Source organism: Atractosteus spatula, chromosome 13 (genome assembly GCF_055471065.1).
Source record: "Atractosteus spatula isolate fAtrSpa1 chromosome 13, fAtrSpa1.hap1, whole genome shotgun sequence".
Lineage (NCBI taxonomy): Eukaryota > Metazoa > Chordata > Actinopteri > Semionotiformes > Lepisosteidae > Atractosteus > Atractosteus spatula.
In genome coordinates, this window is record NC_142718.1 from 17,085,532 (window position 1) to 17,104,521 (window position 18,990).

At 37.4% G+C, this 18,990-nt stretch overlaps 1 protein-coding gene across 2 annotated transcripts in view; it reads left to right on the forward strand.

Annotated features, from left to right (window-relative positions):
• Positions 1–18,990, forward strand: part of LOC148821802 (hyccin 2-like) — a 145,910-nt gene that overhangs the window by 63,028 nt on the left and 63,892 nt on the right. For both annotated transcript variants that reach the window (XM_088930727.1, XM_088930728.1), the window contains exons 3-5: positions 947–1,048; positions 7,286–7,465; positions 18,210–18,290. In XM_088930727.1, the coding sequence (XP_088786853.1) occupies positions 947–1,048; positions 7,286–7,465; positions 18,210–18,290 (363 nt within the window). The remainder of the gene's footprint in view (positions 1–946; positions 1,049–7,285; positions 7,466–18,209; positions 18,291–18,990) is intronic.

The window sequence follows — 18,990 nt, forward strand, 5'->3', positions numbered from 1 at the left end:
CAGCAGTATCCATTCTTAATTAATTCATACTTCTTACTCATAAGTGAAGTTCTTTCATTCATGACTTAAAATAAAAGTATTAAAATGTGGTTTAGGTTGGAATGGGGAGCTGTGTCAGCATGTGATGGCTGCAAAGGAACAAGTAAAAATCAGTTTCTTGCAGGAAACTAGAAAGAAGAAATAACATTTTGGCTGTTGAGTTTTTTCAAAAAAGTTTAGGTTGATATTTATCATTTTAAAGACCGCAAAATATTCACTTATTAGGTTAATGACTCCACAGGATGTGCACTCCAACTTGCCTTACAGTTGGGTATATGGTCACTAACTTAGATGAGGACTTCTGGGGCTGAAACCAAAATGTTTTAGAGCCAAGATTACAGAATCTAAGTTGTACTATTTGTGGATGGTGGTATACAGTAGATTGAAATGCTTCAAAAGCAATGCTGAGGTTAGGTTACGTTTGTAGATCGGATCCTCATCTAGATAAATGATGTGCCATTTGATTAACCAAGAAATTTGTCTAAGTGCATTTGTGAGTGATCTATTTTTTCCCAATGTGCATTTCTAACATACATTCCTTGACTCAAGAAACATGCAACCAGAGTACCTCAAGTAGGACTGCACTAGCAAGACACATTTTCTATCTCTTTAGTCTTTTGTAAAGTTCAGAATACTGGTTTGCAAAACTAAGTCTAAATTACCTAAAGTAATTGATATTCATATGAGTATCATATGAGTAATTTATATTAATATAAGATATGAATGATTGATATGAATATAGATAGATACTTTATTGATCCCATGAGGGAAATTGCTGTGCAACAGCAGCTCAACACAGTTAACACAGCACAGTGCAATGAACACAATTACTCATATCAAAGTTGCATGTTATCTTGAGACAATTTGGTATGCAGTACCAATCTGTTTTTCTCCTATTGTGTTATAGGCTTTACCTGAAAACCAGATACCTAGTTATGCAGCAACACTTCATCGAAAGAAAACACTAGTCCCTGCTCTCTATAGAGTTATCCAGGATTCCCATAATGAGGTAAGTGGGGAGTACTTGAACTGATTTAATAAAAATAATGTAGCTGACAGGAGAATTCCACAGAAACTTTATAATGCTGCAAGCATATTGTTTGCAGTTTTCAAAATGGTATCATACCCATATGCTTAAACTTGCCATTTGAAGTTTAAATTGTGGGTTACATGATTACAAAAGTACAGATAACACTTAAAAAAAGCTTATGATTTGTGATGTAAGGTGTCTAAATAGGGCACCAGCTTTTCTCTCAACAACGGTGTAGGAGGATGCATCTACTGAGATGGGAATCTCCAGGCTAGATGATTTAGGATTCATTTTATAAATGCAGATTTTTAAACAAAATTAGAGGTTCTGGTTTCTTGGCTATATGGTTCACACGTTCATATGGTTGACCTTGGGTTACATCACTAACTTAGACGAGGACTTCTTAATTGCTGGAACCAAAATGTTGGGATTAAATAGCTAGGATTCTCACACCTTCCTGCAAAAAACGAATCCAACATTTTTCTGATCACCTGCAATTAGCTGAACTATTTGCCTCTCCACAAGTCTACATTAAATCCCATTAAATCTCCTAACATCTCAAGATGAATAACTTGATGGGTGAGAAGGTTGGAGAAGCATCTTTGAACTCCTGCATTCACCCTCTTTAGGTCCAGGGGTACCTATAGGGTTCCCTGTGAGCCAACCATACATACATTGGGTGATGCTGAATTTATCATGTAAATTGTAATCGCTAATACTCTTTTGAAAAATATAATGGTTATTATTGTGGCCTCTACCAATGATTTATTCAGTAGCACTGAGGATTGCAAAAACTGTACTCTGAATCAGCCTTTTCCAATTGATGTGCCTTACACTAGTTACAGTACTGCCATTTGGAGAACCAGCGCATTTCTTACTGAGTGAGTACTTGGGCACCTGGTAAATCCCAGGGATTGCTGGTCTATTGACAGGGCAGCAATTCTAATGATTAAGCAGAAATTACTTGGCCAGCTGTGTACCACTGCAATGGAACTGCACTCACAGTTGTCTATTGAGAGTCCAGACCTGAACCAAGAAAAACTGGGCTGCAGGGTTGAAAACTGCTGAGTATTTTAACTGGTTGTGCGGATTCAAATAAATATTGAATGCAGATTGTAAGGAAATGTAAAATTATCTAAGAATTGTAAAAAGTATTATTTAATTAGTTCATGTATTCAATAAGACATCATATTATTTAATACAATAAGGGTAATAATAATAATAATAGTAATAATAACAATAAAAAACAATAATAGTATCAGGTTATTATTAATAAATATTAAGAATTGCAAAGGATACAGCAGTTAGAAAATGGATGGATGTTTTCACTGGTGCTGCTCATTTTATATTTTAGTTGGAATTTTTAGTTTAAAATAAAGGGGAATTAAGACCTTTTCTTATCATCATTAAAACATTAAGACAGCTTTATATTATTATATTATATTTAAATTGTGAGAGGGAACTAGCATTGTTTTGTTGGACTTAAATTTATAGGTTTTTGATTTCATTTAGCTTTTTAATTAGCTCCAGTTGTACTGAAGTGTAAAAATTAATCTCAAATTAATAATCATAATCTGGCAGATACTTTTTTTAAAGGGCTAACAGAGGCTAATGGGTGAACTGTGTACAAACAATGTTACTGTAGAGTCACCGTATTCCTTTTGGGTAATAATATTGACATTCACAGTCAATAATCATTTAACAGATACTTATATTCAGTTATTTGGAGAGACTAATTGGCATTTCAGCCAGTGAAGAAAATAAATAGGGCATTACATTAGACTAAATCACAAAAAGGGGGCCTGCTGAAAAGTCAGTTCTGTATTCCAGTATTTATCAAGTTCATAGACACTGATTAGTGCCAGTCTTTTGACCTCAGAGATGATCTGTCAAGGACTCAGTTTTGAAATTCACATGAGGCAAGATTCAAACTGCAAGGTTGTGGTTTTATATTGTATTTGATGGATGGGGTCATAAGTGCGTTTAAGCAACAAGAGCAATGCAAAGCCTTACCATTTAGATTTTTTTGTTTACACAACTGCCTCTTTACTTGAACACTAGTGTCGTTGCAGAAAAATAATTCCAAGACAAGCCATTAATGGTCTTTACCTGTACACCTCTCGTTATGTGTGTATAGCACTGCCAGCTCTTAACTCTTTGTCTGCCCCCCCTAACAACAATCAAGTTTCTTCTTAAATTGTTGCTTTCGTCCAAAGCTGTTCCAATCCAATCCATCCAATCCAATTCTCAAAAGTAGCAGTTTTTTCACACAGCTTTAATTTTAAAATCACTACAATTCTTTGTTCAATTCTACAAAAGTTTTCCAAGTGATTATCCATCAAGACGGACTTGCAGATTAAAGTTTTTAATGACCTTGTCCATAACTGTCCAGTTCTTTTGATATTTTTCCTTGGGAACACTGATCTGAATCTGAATAATAAAAATTACCAAGGAAGTTATGGGAACTTGACTGGAAATCTTAATATTGTTCTTGATTGAAAACAGTGACTCAGTAATATTATATTATATTAATAATATTAATAATAACACTATTAATAATACTGTATATCTAGTATTGATTTACTATATGCATACCTTCTGTGCTGATTATGAGCCTTGTCATATGAAGTTGTAATGTAATCATTTAATAAAAAATGAAAATTACCATAGTCTGTCTGCCTACAGAACAAAGAAAAGAAAGCTTGTTGTAGCGCCCTCGTCAGGTGACGAGGAGGAGGTGGAGGAGGAGGTTTTTCTGTTATCCCTTAATGTGTAATCACCCTGAATCTGCATACGTGTCCCGTTTACCTCCCTAGTGTATGTGCCAACCTTGAGTTCGACTTTGTCTCTGTTGCCCATAGCTGGGTGACGGAGGCGTAATAAAAGGTGTCTGTGGGCCAAACAAGAGCATTGTCTTGTTTCTTTTCCTGCCCGAACCCGAATTCACAGTATATGGTATATACTGATATACTGGTATGAAAAAGCCAAGGTGGATACTATGAAGGTATACTAAATGTTGTTGTGTAATGGGAATTAACAGCAGGAAAACTATCTACCATTTGAATGCACTCTTGCTATGACCAGCATGAAGCATTCAATGTCTTTCCTATTTTTTCCTATTTTTCTACTTAGAGTTAAAATATGGTTCTCTAAACTAAAGATTTTTATCATTCTGAGCAGTGAAATAAAATAAATATCAGACTTAAGCATGGAGTTGTGATCTTCAGGGACAAAAAAAATGCTGTTATTATGTAAGGCAGTGTACAGCAGACTACATTCTGTTGAATTGCAGGGAAGCAAATGCACAAACTGTTCTTGCATTTAATCTGGCTCTGGGTTGGTGGTGGGTGTTTGCATAGGATTGCCTTAGGAGCTGAGTTTTTTTAGCAACTGTGTGGCAAAGTTATTACAACACTTTGATTTTAAAGCACTTGGGAAATGGATTGATTACAGTGAAGTGTTACTAACTTTGTTCTGGATACCATTACAATATCTAAGATTTATTAGGAACGTACTGCACTGTATAATTAATGGAGTTGATTACAAAAGTTCAGGAGGGATGAAAACAACAAAGTTCAATCTGCCTCATCTATCAGTAATTGTAATCAATCCTGATGTCATGTACTTACCTAACTATTATAGGTACTATACATAATTTCTTCTCTCCCTCACATACATCTTTTGCATGGACTGTGCTTTGAATCTGCATCCTACCTATTTCACCACTGCTATTGCTTCACCTGCAATTGATTTTCAAATCTGAAACTCTGATGAAGAGCTTTTTGGTCTTGGCCAGGAATCCCTGGGTCCTCACACTGAGATTATATCTGTAAGTTTTCCATCTGCTGCTACGCCCTCTGTCTGTCACTTCTAAACCCCTAATGTTTTAGTACTTGGTTCTTTGTATCAAGCTTCCATGTCTCACTGTAGATCGATATGTGGAGTTGTCAAACCATTATTTGCAAAACATCAATCCTGTTCACTCCAGCTAATTCTCCTATAGATCCCAGCTGCTCTAGACAAACACAATCTCACAGCAAAATCTGCAAATTGTCTCCTCTCCATTCCGAAAGCTCTCCTGCCATCACCAATTGGACTGTAACAAAACTTCAACAAATTTTTCACAAATGTGGAATTGCATTTTAAAGAAATACTTCAAAGAAAGAACTGTTTTCTTTATATTTTTCCAAGAATCAAGTTCCAGTCTTCCAACAATCCTCCATGCCTTCTCATGAAGTTACTTGAGATGCTACAGTCCAGTCAGGTGCAAAGACCTCTGAGCTGCCATTGCTTCCACCTGCTTAGTCTCTCCTTGTGTCTCACACATCTACCTTTGTTACCTTTTCAATTTGTGTTTTCTTCTTCTCAGTTAAAACTAGCTCTTGTATTTTTTTCTCATTTTTACCCTGTTCGGACTTTTTCAAATTCTCAATCCTCTAAGTCTGAGGCCCCATGTTTGCTTCCTTCCTCCATGCGACTTAACTCAATTTCCATTCTTTCTTCTACCTCTGTCCACACTGTCCTATTCAGCCCTTAACCATCACTTTTAGTGTCTTTGGTTTCGTGTCTTTGGGTCATACTCACCCCAGCCTTTTGTTGTTTCACAATACTCTGATCCAATGTCCTCGACACAGCAATTTTCCAAGACCATCTTCCTAGGCTTTCTGTTGCAGCTCACCCCAATAATGATTTCTCTAACTTTACAGCCATTTCCCTTCCTACTTCTCGATTCTTTGATGTTTACTCCTGTTGCCGTCTCTCTCAGGTAGCAAACCTGACAAGGTGCAGATGTTATTCTTGTCCATCTTCTGTCTTACTCCACTGACTACTTCCAAGGCAGAACTGTTGCCTATGGTGCTTTTACTGTCACACTTAAATCTGCCTACCAGCATTTCTTTACTAGTATCACATTTTCTGAGTTGCGTCTCACTTTTATTTTTTTCCAGAGATATGTGTTTTGTATTTCCTGACCATCGCCAAGAACTGTATGCATATTATATTGGATCAATCTGTATGTTTTGGGGCTCACTTTTTTTTAAAGAAAACCACAAACAATTTTTGTGACAAAGTTGCTGCCCGTTTACTCCAGAGGAACCAAAGTTTTTACGCACGCAAAAACTGATTTGAGGCCTTTTCTCTACAAGAAGAAAATTTAAGTTGGTTTCTATGTTCAGTTATATCTGTCAGCCTCCTTTTTTATTCCTACCATTTTTACTGACCTTTAAATATTTCAATAATAATAATAATAATATATGAATTCATTGTAGTAGAGCACCTGAAAACTCTTAACATGCGTAACGTTTTGGGAAGTAGTTTGAAACTGGACAGTGCTTTGCAGAAAGCCTTTTGAGATGAGAGGAATTTGATGATTGGATAATTTTCTTATTGTTATAGGTTTGCAGCACCCAACAGTGTACAGCTTTTATGACAGTGAATATTTTTTAATATTGTATTTCTTTACTAATTCCTTTGTTTTATTTGGGTATTTCTAGCTCTGTATTTGACAGAAAGCCAAAATGTATCATATTTCCATTAACAATGCTGTATACTTGTGTTTCTGAAATCACATTCTCATTTGTTGAATCTTTAATCAGTCTTAGTGCTCTACATCTATAGTGCTCAAATCTTGTAAAAAATATTTTACAGTTCCCAGTACAAACTTTGCATTATAAGCATGAAAAGGCTTACTTGCTTTGATTTGTGTCTTTCAAGGGCTTATAAATGCAGTATGTCTCTTCCTTGGTCTGGAATCTAGCTCCCAAGTCGTACTTAACTCCTACTTACTGTCTTGATGTGAAGGTTCCTGAACATGCTCTGTTTGACTATTTAATTCAATAAATGGATTTCCTTCCAAAGAAACAACTATTTTGAAAATTAACCCTTCATTCTGTATTAACGTCCCGGTTTCTGTTAGTTTTTTAAATCAAGTCCATACGACAGAGTGACTTCAGTGGTTTATATGATGAACATCTTATTTTGCCAAAATAATACTGGTATGTAACCATAAAGTTAGAAAGCAGGCTATGAATCTGACTTGAACCATTAGTTTGGGGTTTCCCAACCGCAGTATTAAGGTTTTGGTAGTTGAAACTGAAGTTTTCAGTTAAATACTGCTAAATAAAATGCTGTTATAGCTAATTATTGTTAAGTCTAAGTAAGCAAATTGGTTTCTGCCATTTTTCTGCTTCTTGAAATTGTGTGCATTTTCTTCTCTAGCTGTTGGAGCCTGTGTGTCACCAACTGTTTGAGCTCTACCGCAGTTCTGAGGACAAGCTAAAGAGGTTCACGCTACAGTTCCTGCCTGAGTTGGTGTGGGTTTATCTCCGAGTCACTGCCAGCCGAGACAGACAGAGCAACGGCTGCATTGAGGCGCTGCTGCTCGGCATCTACAACCTGGTAGGCACCTTGCTCTTTTGGGGGACAATAGCAAGAGAGAAGTGGCCTATTTATGTTGATGCATTAGGGCTTCATTGACACTGAGAAGCAAAGGAGGTGAATGAGACTGAAGTTGAATGAGCACAGAAATAAAAGCACTATGTCAGGGGGTTCTCCTAGCATGCTCTCTCCAATGAGAGTTAAAATGCCTTTCTCTGAGTAAACAGATTTAGTGCTTAACTTTAAATCTATAAAAATCATGAAGCTACTTTTTGGTAACTCATCTGCCTTATTTCTTTAAATTATATTTGATCATATAGTTAATCTTCTGTTTTCATTCTTTACAGAAATTTCCTGAAACTGTGAATAAAGAAGAGAAAACATCACTTTTCTCTCTAATTAAAGCTTTAGGTCTTAGCGTTGTTGCATTTGTTTTCACAGGTGGAAATATCAGCAGGGTTTCTAACATGAGTAATAACATTACTCATGAAACTAGTATGCTGTGGATCTTGTTGCTTTGTGTGGGATGTTCAAGGTTATACAAGGACACTTAGAATATATAGCAGCATGCCTTGTTCTCTTTTAGCACAGATGAGGTCTTGAACTATGCCTCCATGCTGATATGTTTCCAAGGAAATAAATTTCCCACTAAGGAAAATTCCCACATTGTAGAATTTTCTCTAATAGATCGAGTTGAACTGAGGTTTACTTCAGCCGACCAGGAAGCATTTTACTTGTGCAGTTCAATGTTTGCATTGTCATGACTGCGTCAACTAATGGATTAAAGGCTTAGTAAAACCCCTTTTTAATGTAACTGGGGCTTGTACAACTTTTGTGTAGAATTCTTGTTTTTTTTTAATTTGTAGAATTTGAAAAGCAAAGGAAAATTCCAAAAGGGAGTGGTGTAGAACTAGATTTATCGAAAACATTTTCTCAAAATAAGTTTGCTCTACACCAAATCCAGATAAAATCAAGATACATTTTGCAAGGGAAAACATACAAACTCAGAAGTGTGAAAAGGCCATGTTGAGCTTAACTGTTGGGCTACTATTTTATTAACAATGTATCAAGTCTACTTTCAGCCTGCAGCACACACAATGGGCTCTGCTTGGCTGCCTCTGGTGTGTGCTCAGAATTACTGCTAATGTGACCAGCCAGCTTGAAATGGATACATACACATGAACTTTATTGTAAAACATGGTTTAATGGTATTCTTACATCTCATGGCATCTAAGTAATTGCTGTAGTAAATTTAGGCATTTCAAGATTTTACTCTACTCCTGGTGACTTCCAACTCATTATTAGAATAGCCACCATTGGTGTACTGTTTATTTGCTACTGAAAAGGGTGGTTTAGGTGAAAAACTAAATGTAGTAACTCATCATGGACTCATCAGACTTTTTACGGTCTTTTAATACCTGTCTTCTTTTTATAGAGATTAATTGTTTTACGGAGCATCTCTTCATGAAGTAATTGTTGTCTCTTGTTAATCATATGTTGGCCTTGGAGTAAGCCTTGTTCTTAGGCATTTTGTAGACAGACATTTTGTGTTCACTGCAAGGACACTGTAGAAACCACTCAGACAAAAATCAAACCACAAAATTAAAATATCGAGGGAATCATTTTCCATAGATTGTAAAAAGAACTATTTGTTCCGCTTTTCATTTTTCATCAGGTTAGTTATAAGGAATGGAATACTACAGGATTCTCACATTTCCATTATTTTTGTTTTCTTTGAGATCCCTCCTTGTTTGTAATAGTTACAGTGGAATTTCACAATTTTTGTAGTAAAATCTATAATTGTCCTTAATTCAACAATCCCAAGGTCCTTTTAAAGAAAAGTACCCTTAAAAAAAGGCCATTCATTTTGAGAGCACAAAAAGAAAAAGTGTATAAAAGTGTATTTTCCTGTTTTGCTGTGCATTCAATCATTCTCAAAGGATTTTTAGAATCTGAGTACAGCCTCAGTCAGTCTCTTGTCTTACATGTCATGTTTAAGAGAGAGAGAGACCCTTTCATTTTGTATTTAGAACCCACATAAAGATTGCTATACTGTATATAGTAAAACAGTATTTTTTAAAAGGTTTATCCCTTTTTCTCCCTTAAAACAACTTTGCTGTCCACCAGCATAAGTCAATTCAAATGGCTAACTAGAGATGTTGAAGGTTTTCATTAAGGAAATGAGGTCAACAATCTGAGATGTGAGTGTACATTCATTACCTTCAATACATACAGCAGGGTTTTATACATTTGCAAGAGTTTGGTGAAGAGAAATGTTGCAAATTGACAAATTCCCATATAACCAGGTCAACCCCAATCTGCCTTTCCAGCTAATTCCCTGTTCCACTGTATTGAAAGGGGCAATAAAACTGTCAGTTAGCCTATTTCAATTCATCTCACAATCCTAGTCTGTTGCACAGATAACTTGAAAGTTGCACTTGACCTTCAGCTTGGTTTTATCCCACTCTGGATGGATATACCTACTAAAGTGTCATCTTATGAGGCATCTACACAGTTATTGTTCTGATCTTGAAACAGGAAGGATTTGTTTTGAATTAAGGGCATGAATCATTTTACAGAAAGGCTTCTTTCACACCCATGTTTCTTGACAAAGATACTGTATTTCCATGGATTTCTTTATTTTAGATGAAAATATCTCTATAGGATACTATATATGCTGTGGTAGCTAGCTGTGTTTAATGATTTATTTAAGATCATGCTATAAGGTAAAAAATTATACAGCAGGAGACCTCTCCTCTCAGCTCATCTTAGCTCCTCTCATACTATTACTGTACTATCCAGTACTGTAGAATGCGACACTTGGATGCTCCCACCTTTAGGCCCAGCTGCTGAGGTTGATAAGAGAGAGCTGAGTTGGTCCTGTACAGCCTTCAGCAGCTGTTCTTTTCTCTCTGAAAACACACAACACGCAGATGCCAGCAGCAGGCCTACCTAGAGATCCCATCTGGCCTTGTAATTCTAGGATGCTATGAGGTGCTTTTAAATTAATCAATAAAACATAAGAGCAAAGTTATGTTTTCTAAAAAGTTGGTACCAAGTATTTACATGATATCCAAAAAAGGAATTAAAATTATTTTCTTCTTGTTTCAAATTTGCTAAGTTTCTTGATTTAAAAATACCACAATTTACACTAGCTTTCCTTGAGCAAATTACGTGCCATTGATCATCACCAAACAGGGCATGAAGGGTGGTAACTACCCACCACTTTTTCACTATTAGCTTATGTTTTTTGTGAATTTCGTCTTTTAAAATGTTTGGCCTAATTGACACCACTTTATAGGACAAAAAAATGGAATGTAAATCATAACAGTTCTGAACAGATCAGAATATTGTATAATATTATGCATATTCTTAATACATCTCTGTAATGCTGTAATGTACAATATAACTGCCAATTTCAAAAGTCTCCTAAGCTTGAAAGGACGCCTTTCTCTGTTAAAAGAAGGAGATGTATTTCTGCGAGTGATACACTACAAATTCTATGAGTAAACAAAGCTTTTGGCTTCAACCAATACACAGGGCAAAAATAAGTCACAAGCAATACAGTATTCAGCAAATTTCCACAATAATCAATATGATCTTTAAATATGTCAAAATGTGTTCTTGTTACATGTCAGATTGTAGATCTGCTGGCTGAAAAAAAAATGAATAACAAAATTTAACTGTCTGTAATTAAGTACAGTAAACACAGGAAATATGTTATTTCAAAAGACAATTTAAGCTCTCTTTCTCTCTGTTGAAGATAGTGTTCTGTTACCGTAGACATGAGGACATCAGCATTTTTTCTTCATTGATTACAGTTTAATAGCATTTGTTGATGCTAGACTGACACTTTCCCTTACTTGTCAGAGTCAGAACTGTGTACTAAGAAAATTCCTGTGAAGTATAAATTAGATCTCAGTCTGCCCAAACACACACTACACTGTAGAGCTGTAAATTATAGTCTGTGCAAACATGTAATACATATATACAGTTTTAAAGACTGATTTGAAAAGGACTCAGTGTGCTATGCTAAATAAACTTTAAGTGCATTACATGTTGCTTATGGCACAATTCTAAAAGGTTGAACATTTCAATATTCAAGGGTGGCACGGTAGCAGAGTGGTTAGCGTTGCTGCCTCACAGTGCTGGGGCCCTGGGCTCAATTCTTGGAGTGCTATTTGCGTGGACTTTGCATGTTTTCCCCATATTTATGTGGGTTTCCTCCGGGTGCTAGTTTTCTCCAACAGTCCAAAGACTGGTATGTAATATATATGCTGGTATGTAGATTGGCCCTGGTGTGAGTGCGTCTGTCTACGTATGTTCGTGATGGACTGCCTTCCCATCCAGAGAGTATCCCACCTTGTGCCCAATGCTTTCTCAGATAGGCTCCGGGCCATCTTGACCCTGAATTAGATAAGCAGTTTTCAGTGGGACATATCCAGCATTGCAATATTACCACTTAACCACATTGTTGCTGGGGTCTGTTAATTTAGCTTCCAACAAAAGTTATACTATATAAGCATTGGGAGCCCCTTGCAGTGTGTCTGTTCTGTGGGGCAGACTCAGCGTGCTTTGCTGTCCTTATTGAGCTCATTAAAACGGCACAAGACTTTGTTCTGCTCCTCTGATGAAGAATTTCCCACAACAGCAGTTATTGGAAATGATGTAGTGCCGTTTCAGTATTCGGCAATTTTAATCAATATGAAAGGAATTAACATGGATTCATTTAGAGAGAGTTCAGTTGTTATTGTGTGGTGTCTCAGTACTAGGTGTTGTCTTTAAAATGTTAAATAAACTAAACTATCTAAATTGTCTACCGTAAATACATTTCTAAACAATAATCGAAGTAATTGTTTTTATATCCAACACATTGTGTTATTCTCTAAAAATTGTGTGCTGTTGAACTCCTAACATTGATCCTACTGTAAAATACAATTCTCTAAATTTCCTACAAATCTTTCATTCATCTGATCTGTTTATTCATCTGATTATTACATGAGCTGACAATTAAACGCAGTGCAAAGTAGTTTTATTTTCAAGACAAAATCAACAAACCAATCCAAACCCTGTCTGATCACTAATCTAGAAAAGCAAGCCCAGGCTTTATCTTTCTCAAATTCCAGACCAACTTGTCATCCGGTTTCCCACTTTCACATCCATTTTCACTCTCTCTTACCTTTGCTTGTTAAGTCTTGCTCATTCTCTTGGTCGGCTCCTTCTGTCCCTGGTGCATGGCTTCAGGTGAATCTATCCTCTGTCACATATGGAACCCTTTCTCTGATCTGCAAACTCACCAAAATCCTCCAAATCCACTCTGCCTCCTACATGATTTGTTTTCGCTCATTCAATTCGCTCACTCTATCTCACTCATTCACTATTGGCTCTTTCTTCCACTGGTGCAAAGCATGCTAGCGGGTCTGCCCACCTTCTCCAGATGGCAAATGGCAGATGTGGAACCCTGGAAGTCTCCTTTCTTGACTTTAAATCAGTACCTGACAAGATGTCTTCCCCAGATAGTCGGGTGACAGGGAATGGCAAGACAATCACTACAGCTTCTCTGAGGAATTTAATTTATACTGTATTTTATGTACACAAATACATTTGGTAGGGAATCGGTAGTTCTGGACTTGGAAAGCCGGTATTTCTACAGGTGCACTAGGGCTCTTCAAACACCAGCACCCAAAGAGCAGGGAGAAGTTGTTAAATTTGTCCCATTAAGCCAATAATTAGTTATTTTATGTTGTTAGGAAACTGAGTTGGTATTTAATCCTGTAGACAAACTGGCCCTTTTTTATTATAAAATGGAATTAGCAATTATTTTTGTTTTGCCCCCACCAAACTCAAGTAGCCTGCGTCTATTTCATATCTTGGATCAGAGCTACAATACCATAACCATAGGCAGGGAAGAATGAGGAACTATGATCCTCCCACCTTCAGGCCACTTGTCTTTTGATGTCTCACAGGTTATGTACTGTAGCCCTGTCCCGGTTGTTCAGTGCTGATTAGAGGTATGTCGCTTGCTGACAGCACCACATGACTGCAAGTACCCAGGAGGCTATAGGGGTTGCTATGTCACTCTGACAGACTAACCCCACCTCACTATTGGCTGCTCTCAACCAATTGTGCTCTGTGCCTCATGAGGAATCCCACTCAGTTAGGTGATATGATCCAGGTTCAAACCTCATATCAATCTGCTCAGTCTGAGTGAATTCCTTTACCAGAAGAGCCACTTAGAAGGCACCATTGATTGATTAGAATGACGTCAATGCAGTGGTACCGGTCAATCCCTAGGAAACAGTGTACAGTAGTTTATTTTTTCTATTACCCATAGGCATTCTTATGAAAATTTAAAGAATGTTAATTTTTAAGTAGTGCTTGTACATGTGCTGCCTACATGAGTTTCCCTCACCTTCACTGCATGTGACTGTATAATGCTGTGATAATTCCATAGCTTGCCTCAGTGAAGAACATTACTGTAAGAAGATGGGGGGTTGAGACAAGATGGACATCCTTGTTTGAACCTGTTTTCACGGAAAACTTTGGGAAATGAGTTGCTGTCCTCCAGTCTCCTGACCAATATAGGGAAGACAGTTGGTCTGCCTAAGATTCCTGCAGTCTATCATGTTGTACTTTATCACAATCAAAAGCTTTCTAAAAGATTAAATATATCACATTATAACGCCATAGAGTTATATATTGCTGTTGTTTCTTGCTCAATGGTTAGTTAGGAACAGTGTACCTGTTCTGAATCTATACTTTCTGTTTCTTAGAGTACATTTTTTAATTAGATGCTCTTCTGATTTTGCTTTTGTATTTATTTTTTTAACGTTGGATGTAATTGAGGTATTCCTGAATGGCTTATGATTACCTGGTTCTGTTCCGTGTTTGTGAATGGGTCTTACGCTTGGAACTTTTTAGTCGGTACGCACATGTCCTCATCTAAGTCACTTGAAATGACTAGTAAGTAGTTGTTTGAAGTTACCTTAGACCCTTCATTCTCTAATAAAATAATTTAGAACTGACAGGATTGTCTTTTTACTAGTGGCATGTTACTTGTTGCATTTCCTCCTTTATGAATGCATGTGTAATATATACCATTTTTACACATCTTCTGGAATAGACCCATTTGTATCCCTAGGATACTTTATACAAAAATCTAATAATATTAAAATTAATCTCCCATCTCTTTATGAATGCCAAGTCTCTGTAACTTCTACGTTATAATAATGTAATAAAGTAATACAACCAAAAGTGTTAGGAACGACTACATCCATCCGTAATCAGAAAGTCTCTTATTCCTAATAGGCCTAGTGTTGCAGCACCCCAGAGCCTGTCTGGAAAGCATGGGGCAGTCTGCACTGGATACCAGAACAGAAATTCTATTCTCTAGAGCTTAGATAGACATTTTGAGCTTAGATATGAAAAAGAACTGTAGCAGTATCCCATTGTACACACTGCAGTAGACAGACTATAATGAATGGCTTGGTAGTTACAATATGGAGTGGGGTAATACATTCAACAAAGTAGTACATGAATGCTGAAGTGATAAAAGCACCACATTTAACTTTGCCAGTTGTTAAATAGTTATTTACAATGTTAACTTTTAATTACAATGCTTTGTACGTTATATCAATTGCACTTTGGTGTAATTATGTTTATGTTTGTGTTTATTGTTTTAGAGGTCATTTCAGCTTATTTATATTTTATTTCTCTTTAGTATGCTCACGATGTGTTTCATATGCTCTAAAGATGCAAAGTGTATGATTCTCTCATCATACACATTTGTGCAGAATCATATTTTGTGGTTGTTCTACGCATGTTCAAAAGAAGGGCTTGTCTCATTTTGGCATTGCCAATAGATTATGTGAAATTTTTTGGAGCAAAATCTTGAAATACAATTTTTAAGTTTTGACCTTTTGTTCATATAAAGTGATATTTGCAGGGAAACATTGTAATTGATAATAATTGCTTACATGTATATAGCACTTTTCTGGACACTCCTCCACCACCACCAATGTGCAGCCCAACCTGGATGATGCAACAGCAGTCATAGTGCACTAGTATGCTCCCCACACATCAGCTATCAGTGCGTAGGAGAACAGAGTGATGAAGCCAATTAATAGATGGAGGAGATAGGAGGCCATGATTGATAAAGGCCAATGGGAAATTTAGCCAGGATGCTGGGGTTACACCCTTACTCTTTTCGAGAAACACCCTGGGATTTTTAATGACCACAGAGAGTCAGGATCTCGGTCTGACGTTGCATCCGAAGGACAGCGCCTTTTTACAATATCGTGTCCCTGTCACTATAGTGGGGCATTAGCACCCACACCGACTGCAGGGTGAGTGACCCCTACTGGCCCCTCTAATACCTCTTTCAGTAGCAACCTTAGTTTTTCCTAGGAGGTCTCCCATCAAGGTACTGATCAGGTTCATACATGCTTAGCTTCAGTGGTTTGCCAGTTGTGAACTGCAGGTTGATACAGCTGCTGGTACCCCTGTTTCAAACAGTTTGATGTGTGGGGTTTAACTAGCTCAGACTTAAGAACAAACTGTACTAAAGAGACACCTAACATTTATTATTATTTTAACATATTCTCTCGGAATGAAGTGACAATCTTTATATATCAAAAATCAGGTGTTGGCTTATAGTACACCCTACATCCTGTAAATTCTGAAGGCTAAGCAAATCCTGTCTCCTATGTCAAATCCTGAATTACACAGTATCAACTATACTGTGTAGTGGGACTCTTGCTTCTCTGGTTTTGAACTTTAGGATGTTCTGTGTGATAATCTCTAGCATTAGCACACTCCCCTGCGAGACCCATACCTGTGATTAATAACAGCTCTTGTTAAGACAAAGAAAGCTTTGTTACCAGTCATTTTAAATGGTGTATATGGAACTTTAATGTAATCCCATTAAGGCCACTTCCACTTGCACAATGTTGAAAGGACACAGTTCACTAAATACAGGGTAGTGCAAAGGATTAGTGTATTGGGACAGAGTGTCTTAAAGAGAGATGTGTTTTCGGTGTGTGTGTTAATGCTTTTTCAAACCATCTGAGAACACTGTCATTGGCAGAATGCAAACAAAGTGCCAATACAGCAAACTGCATTTTATGTTTTTAAATCTGAAATTACCAATTGTTTTTAATTTATGGCCACCTAGCTTGGAATCACCAGTTGTTAATCAATTGTGCATGTCTGCCTGTCCCAAATGTTTGTCACTTGCGTACTGCCTCTTGGGAGAAGTTGAAGGAGTGGTAAGAAAAATTCAGTGTTCACATTATATGCAAGCCCATGAAGTTGCTGCTTTATCCCATTTTTGATGCTGTGAGTGGCAGAGCTCTTAAGGAGCGGTATGTCCTCAAAGCATCATACCATTTATGTAATATTTCCCCCCTACCCTTATTAGCAAGATCGACTATTGGGGCTATTGGCTGTGGAGTGGCAGCTGCATCAATTACCAAAGCAAAAGGCAGCTGTGTGCTCGTCAGTAGAACATATAAGCCAGACAGAGAGGGAAAAATACGAAGTACTGAGGAGAAGCCTGAAACCAGAACTCATGCCTATGCTGTGGTCAGGTCAGAGCTGACAAGGAAGTCGGCAGGACAGAGATAGGTATATGAAGCACAGAGTATTTGTGAGATTGGTACGAGTTAGTCCAGTTCCGTGAAATGCTGTGAAGACTGTGCCTGTGAGCCCTGTAAAAGCTGCATCCATGTGATATTGTATATATGGAGGAGATATGAGGCCATGATTGATAAAGGCCAATGGGAAATTTAGCCAGGATGCTGGGGTTACACCCTTACTCTTTTCGAGAAACACCCTGGGATTTTTAATGACCACAGAGAGTCAGGATCTCGGTCTGACTGTGCCTGTGAGCCCTGTAAAAGCTGCATCCATGTGATATTGTGAAGACTTTGTCTGTGAGCCCTGTGAAGATTGCACTTTTCAGCCCAGTAAAAGCTGCATCCAAATGATATTGTGAAAACTGCACCTTTTAGCCCAGTAAAAGCTGTATCCTTGTGATACTGTTAAGACTACACCTGTGAGCCCGAAGGCTGCATCTGTGCAATGTGCCATTTTGCATCCGTAAAACTCTGTGAAGGCTGCACTTGTGAGCCCTGCTGTGAGTCACGGCAGACACCCCACATGGCATCACACAAACTAAAGTTATTTGAGTACCAAGACAAGATGTCATTGTAAAATAATCACTTTTTCGGACATTACGGTGATAAATATAATTTTTCCTAGTGAGATTCTGTGTTAAGCCATGCAGGATGTACAAGGTCAAGCTACTAGGTATAATACTCTTGGTTTTGTCTGCATTTTGTGTTTGTGTAATGTGTACAACTCTGCTTCTGCCAGAATTTGCTCACAATCGCTCACATACTCAGAGTATAAACAGCTTCACTCTCTGAACAGCAACTAACTCCACTACACCAAAATGCCAGTTCTCTGCAGTGGCAGAATTCTACAGTGGTGGACATCACTTCTGTATCTGACATCATTTTCCTGCGCTGAGTCCTGTTACACTTGGAGTTACTGTACACATTATGATGATGTCAAGGCTATGAAGTTTAATATAACAAATATACAGAACATTAAGAAGAATCCAGGAAGAAAAAAAAATACCTTTAAGTAGATTTTGGGATTTATGGAAATGGAGTTATTTCACACAGTAATTTAGCTCTTTTTATTATTTAGAAGAATATATATTTTATTTTGAGACTGACATCTCTCTTTTTCCCCTCTGCAGGAAATTGTGGACAAAGATGGAAATGGTAAACTGTTGTCATTCACCATACCTTCGCTATCAAAACCATCTATATATCATGAGGTGAGTCTATGCCTGTTTCTTATCATAGTTAAGGTTTTGGGGATTGGGGATTATACTGTATAATTTGTCTTTGGAAGTGGTGACAGGAACAACATATTGCCAGCTGTACAATAACAGTACCACAGTACTTTAGCAAGTTTTGACATTTTGTGTCTCATATTGGCAGTCTCAGACTGCATTGCTCAGTTTATCCCTACAGTTTCCAAGTTTCTGTATATGTTGACCACATACCCAACTTGTTTGCACACTGCAGTCAAGCTGACAAACACACAGCGAGCAGCAGAGTGGATAACGAACCTGATCTTAGCCAAACATGCCTATTATCCACTGTGTTGTGGGTACATGATGTTACACTAAGCAGATGTGGAGAGGAACTGGAGAGAAAGATAAGGAGAGCACCATTTTACATCTTACGGGGGATACACCACAGCAGCGTTACCTCTTTCTACCATAATCTTGTTAAATTTCAGTTGTCAAGGAAGGCTGAATCTCGCAGTAGAGATCTTCAACAAAATCCAGGTTGCTGCTCCCTCTTGAGCAGAAATCCCAAACCAATACCCCAATTTGGTGACTGGGGGACCATGTATTGTAAGATGTTTGTTATTTTGAATGAGATTTTAAACTGAGGTCCTAACTATTTTGATTACAGAGTAGGGATGTTAACCATGGTGTCTTGAATTAGTTTCTCCCTGGGCTTGTG